General features: G+C 37.1%; 1 protein-coding gene across 5 annotated transcripts in view; it reads right to left on the bottom strand.

Moving 5' to 3' along the window:
- Positions 1 to 6,203, bottom strand: part of LOC106882315 (exosome complex component MTR3) — a 32,181-nt gene that overhangs the window by 20,541 nt on the left and 5,437 nt on the right. For all 5 annotated transcript variants that reach the window (XM_014932948.2, XM_014932949.2, XM_052966520.1 and 2 more), the window contains 2 exons: positions 4,261 to 4,435; positions 474 to 534 (listed from right to left, as the gene is read on the bottom strand). In XM_014932948.2, coding sequence (XP_014788434.1) covers positions 474 to 534; positions 4,261 to 4,435 — 236 coding nt within the window. The remainder of the gene's footprint in view (positions 1 to 473; positions 535 to 4,260; positions 4,436 to 6,203) is intronic.

Raw genomic sequence — 6,203 nt, forward strand, 5'->3', positions numbered from 1 at the left:
TGTAGAAACTCTGCCAAATTAGATTGGAGCCTGGTGTTGCCATCCGGTTTCACCAGTCCTCAGTCAAATCGTCCAACCCATGCTAGCATGGAAAGCGGACGTTAAACGATGATGATGATGATGATGATGATTTGTATAATTTTATCCAGTTTCTTTAAAAACTCTTTTGCAGAACTGAGTCCCAGTTATTACATACCCTGCCATTAAAACTGACAGTTTATAGCTTGTATCTTATTTTAATATCTGATTTTACGCAAACCTAAATTCCAATGTAATTTTTAAAAAGTGCTAAAAGGTAGAAATGGTTAACCAACACATTCTATATAACATTACACCTGAGCAAACATTATTTACATTGAGAATACTGGTGTTCCAGTACAGCCTCAGCTGTAATGGTGAAAACAAACTAAAGAACTAAACTTGCAGAAAAATTTAAACTTGTACAATAAAGAAGTCAAAAGTTAATAACTTACTGCTGCCATCATTTTCTAGAACTGTTGCATATACATTCACTTGTGCCTTTGGAAATTTATGCTGAAAAATAAATAGTTCATATACTAATAAAACAGTAGAGATGACATGTGGAAGGAGATAGGTTAAGGGGGTGGGGTGGCACATCACTTGCTAGTTGTTGTTGTTGGCACTCCATCACTTACGTCGTCGAGGGTTCCAGTTAACGGAACAGCCTGCTCGTGAAATTAATGTGCAAGTGGCTGAGCACTCCACAGACACGTGTACCTTTAATGTAGTTCTCGGGGATATTCAGCGTGACACAGTGTGACAAGGTTGACTCTTTGAATTACAGGCACAACAGAAACAGGAAGTAAGAGTGAGAGAAAGTTGTGGTGAAAGAGTACAGCAGGGTTCGCCACCATCCCCTGCCGGAGCCTCATGAAGCTTTAGGTGTTTTTCGCTCAATAAACACTCACAACGCCCGGTCTGGGAATCGAAACTGCGATCCTATGACTGCGAGTCCGCTGCCCTAACCACTGGGCCATTGCGCCTCCACTCTTGCTAGTTGAAAGTGGCAGGAACTGGTAATAAAATATGAAACAAAGGATAGATATACTATTTTAATGATTAAAAGTTTGCCAATCAGTTGGACTATGTTATCATTTTACATCCATTTTTCCATGCTGGTATGGATTCATGGATCTTTCCACTTGTCATAGTCTTTTGTTATCTAACAAACAAAAGAGCAAAAAAGGAAAACTGTTTATCTTTGTTGTTGTTGTGTATGACAGGTTTATTTGGCAGGATTTCTAGTATGGCTACATGCCCTTCCTATCACCAACAATTTTACATCATGTTCTGGTTTATTTTATCATGCCATTAACACTAGAAAGGTTGCTAGCAGCAGTTTTTAATAAGACTAGATGAGTTACTTGTACTGTGGCATGTAGAGTTCTATAACATTTGTGTGTTTAGCAGCTACTTCAACCTTGGTATGCAAGCAGTCCACTAATGTTGGATGATGCTTGCCTTGTCCAGAACTAAGTAGTTTCTGGCTCTGAAAAAACTTTAGACTTTGGAGATGCAGTTTTTCCAGTGTTACAAATATGGAGCCTCTATCTCTATGTGAAAGAAGTAGAGTGTCTAAGACCTAGCATTTGTAAAGTTTATGAAAAGCTTAGGTATGAGTTTTTCAAGAGTTACAAGGTTAGAGCACCGTGTGTTTTAAAATTAGTCAGGAAAAGAAAGGGAGCACCTATGACTATTAGAAATGAATGGCGACAAAGAAGCTAGGAAGTGTGTCTTGGGGGTTTGCTAGACTGTATGGGGGGGAAAGAGGAAATAGGAGAGGTAGGTAACCTCTGTAAAGAGTGGGTAGGGCTGAAAGGTGGATCAATATGGGAGTGGGAGCTGTATGATTTGGGGAATGTAGAGGGAATCTAGCAGCAGGATAGGAACAATGATACAGTTGATAGAGGGATGAGAGATATGCTTTGGTAGGCTGCAGAAGCAGGGTAAAGAAAGAGATGACATAATGTATGAGAAGAGATAATTTAGGGGTCTGAGTGAGAGGGGGGGATAACCACTGTAATACGTGGATGCAGAGAACAATATTAATGGATGAAGAATGGCTAACATATGAAATGGTTCTGCATAGCAAGAAAGAAAAGTGGTATCAGAAGGGAGGAAGAGTTGTAGTAGGTAGGAGATTGAGTGAGCTACCTATATATATATAAGTTGTGTAAATATTTAGAGATGTTAAGTAGCAATGGTAAGAAGACAATAGATCTATAGTGTAAATTGACTAAACTTCCAGATCTTTCATTCTGCATATGACTCTTTATTAGATAAAATTGTCAGTTGTTTGCAAAAATTTGCCACTGAATTGAAATGTACCACAACAAACTGTACTAGACGTAATATTTCTTAAGATCACTGACAATTGCTATCACTGTGAAAGCTTCATAACTTGTTGCTGCATATATATAACCATGTTTATAGCTGCCACACACACACACACGACTCACTCACCCACTTCAAGGGCAACAACTCCTTTTAACCTTGCAGCGAGACAATCCAATGATTTATGCCAGCACAGAAAAATGGCTAATCGGATTATGATGATGATGATATTTAATATAAATGCATATAGGACCCCATATTGGAAAAAAAATGAGCATTAATATGTGTGAGAATCAAACCCACACCTCTTATTTTTGTGATAAACACCGAAAATATACTCCATCAACTGCCAGTGGGGTAAGCCACAGGTAGTAGATAGCTTCCGTTATCTAGGTTACCAAGTTAGTAGAGGAGGTGGATGCTCTGAGAGCATAGCTGTGAGAATAAGGAAAGGCTGGGCCAAGTTCAGAGGGCTTCTACCTATGCTGGTAACAAAGGGCCTCTCCCTCAGAGTGAAAAGCAGTGAAACATAGGCTGTGACAGCTGAGGATATGTGTAGGCTTGAGATAAATGAAGCCAGTATACTTTGCTGGATGTGCAATGTCAGTGTGCATGTATGACAGAGTGTAAGCATCTTGAGAGAAAAGTTGGGTATAAGAGGCATCAGATGTAGCATGCAAGAGAGATGACTGTACTGATATGGTCATGTGATGCATATGGACAAAGACAGCTGTGTAAAGAAGTGCCAATCTTTAAACTGTGGAGGGAACCTGTGGTAGAGGTAGACCCAGGAAGACATGAGAAGAGGTGGTGAAGCATGATCTTCCAACTTTGGGCCTTATGGAGGCAATGACTAGTGACCAAGACCTTTGGTAATATGCTGTGCTTGAGAAGACCTGTCAAACCAAGTGAAATCATAGTCATGGCTGATGCTGGTGTCATGTAACTGGCACCCGTACTGGTGGCACATAAAAAGCACCTTTTGAGCATTGGGCTTCATGGAGGCAAGGTGACTGATGCTGGTGACATGTGAAAAGCACCTTTTGAGTGTTGGGCTTCATGGAGGCAATGACAAATGATCGAGACCTTTGGCATTATGCCATGCTTGAGAAGACCCATCAAGCCAAGTAAAATCAGTCATGGCAGATACTGGTGTCATGCAAATGGTACCAGTGATGGTGACACATAAAAGCACCTATTACACTTTTGGAGTGGTTGGCATTAGGAAGGACATCTAGCTGTAGAAGCCCAAATCAGTCTGGTACAGCCTTCCAACTTGCCAGCCCTGGTCAAACCATCCAACCATGGCAGCATGGACAACAGATATTAAATGATGATGATGAACCAGAGTCCATGTAAAATTTTGTTGTTAAAACTTATATAAATTAGTTTGTGTTACAAAATTTGAATCCAGAGAAGGATTGTTAAATTAAATACTCAGTAATTACTTTTCCTCTAAGAGTCCACTCCCCTGCAAATATGATTTTTCTGTTTTTCAGTAATTATGTAATAAGATGGCATCCAACACACATACTGTCTACAATAAGGAGTTAATACCAAAATCAAAAGCTGTGAATTAGTGTGTTTAACATAAATCTTCTGAATCACTTTCTAATGAATTAGTTGCACTAACAATATATTGATCAAAATTAACAGTTTTTCATGTTTTAATCTTTTGACAACTTCAAGAGAAGTAGATGGCAGAATTAATGGAGTGCCAAATAAAATGCCTTAAATTTAGAAAGGTTCTTTAGCACATTCTGAATTCAATACTTTGGGGTTAATGAAGACAAATACTGCTGGTATATTAGAATATGATTCAATTCACCATACTTCTACCCTTTAAATATTTCATTTGAAACCATATAAAATAATCAACATTTTAATATACAGTATATTAATTACCAAACAAACTGCTGGTTCAAGTGCCTCAAGTAATTGTATAGAGTAATCTTTTTCTTGACTATCAGGTTGATGTTGTCGGCGAAGTTTGCATGAGAATGTAGCAAACTTTAACTCACATGTCAGTTGACCTTTCATACTAAATTCCTCTCGGCGTGTAACTTCCCGTGGCCCATAACTGAAAGGGATTAAGAGAATATCAGGTAAATTAGTTACATTTATATCAGAATACAGATGTAAACCCACTACACCCTAAAAAAAAATTAAAACGTTTCTTAGCTTTAACCCTTTAGCATTCCGATTATTCTGTCAGATGTAATGCTTATTTATTCACATTGCTTTGAATTAATTCTGCATTAAATTATAGCGCTGAGTTTACAATGATGTGATTGCTTATTTTTAGAATGTCATTGTAGGGTAGATGTGAGAGGCTGGATCTGGCCAGTTTGAACATGAGACAGGTAGAATATTTTGGCCAGAATTCATTTATTGACACAAAAGAATGAAAGGCATAGTCAACATTGGATGGGTTTGAACTCAGAATGCTGAGAGCTGGAACAAATATCACAACCCAGCTAAATTACCATTTAATTTTTCAACATAATGTACATAAAGGAAAAACAAGAAACTATTGACTTACTATAGAAGCATCAACAAACTTCAAACAATTTTTGCTATTAATATAATACGAGGAACATATTTTCAAATTTACCTCAATTCCAACTTTTTAACTTCAATTTTCATTTACCTTTCACTGATTGATAAATTCAGTTTTGTAAAATATGGAAAACTTTTTAGCTAGGGTAGTTGAGTTGCAAAAACAGCAACAAGGACTGCAGCAGCAAATGTTACAACTAATGAAGTTGATAACCAAACCAGAGAATACATTTTTGCCTGACTATGTAGCAAATTCCATAAGCAAATTCAAATATGACCCTGAAGAAGGAGTAACCTTCAAAGCTTACTTTCGAAGATTTGAACAAACTTTTGAAAAAGAATGTCAGGATTGGACAGTCAAAATGAAAATGCCTCTAGTTTTAAGAAAACTAGCGACAGCAGTGCATGATGAGAAGTATAGTAACTTCATTTTGCCAAAAATGTATCTGACATTTCACTGACACAGTTGACATTTTGTGCAAAATGTTTAGTGAAAAGAGCTCAGTTTTATACTAGATGGAAATGTTTAAATATATAAAAGAGCGAAGATGAAGACTTCACTGCTAACACAGGCAAAGTCAACAGAGAATGTGAGAGATTTAGGCTGGATATGCTTACTCCACATTCTTTCAAGTGTTTGATTGTTGCACAAGGATTGACAGATAAAAGGGATGCAGAAATCCGAATGAAAATTCTAGCAAAACTGAAAATGAAGCAGGATTTGACATTGCAGAAACTGTTGAAAGAGTGTGACATGATAGTAAAATTAAGGCATGACACAGAAGAAATTCAATGGTAAGAGAGTTTCCACAAAAAAGTCGGAAGACAAAGTGTTGCAGGTAAAACAGAAAAAATATCGGGACGTAAACCCATGTATGGTATGTGGTGGGATACACCTGAAAAAATTGTCCGTATAACAAAGCGAAGTGCTTTTGCTGTGGGTTTACAGGACATATAAAATCACACTGCAAAACTAGAATGATAATGGAACAAACAAGAAGAAATAGTTTGTCAGTAGGAAAAGTTATTATACAACAAACAAAATTCGTGAATGTGAGAACTGAAATCACTAGTGTCAGAATGCAATTAGACATGGGAAGTGACATTACAATCATAAACGAGAAAACACAAGAACAAATGGGTAAACCAAAATTATGTAGTCCAAACAAAATAGCGTATGATGTTACAGGAAGAAAATTACATTTCACAGGTGAATGCATTTGTAATATAAGGTTTAAAGGTTGAACCAAAAAGGTGAACTCATATATATATATATATATATATATATA

The sequence above is a fragment of the Octopus bimaculoides genome, chromosome 3, assembly GCF_001194135.2.
Source record: "Octopus bimaculoides isolate UCB-OBI-ISO-001 chromosome 3, ASM119413v2, whole genome shotgun sequence".
NCBI classification, from domain to species: Eukaryota; Metazoa; Mollusca; class Cephalopoda; order Octopoda; family Octopodidae; genus Octopus; species Octopus bimaculoides.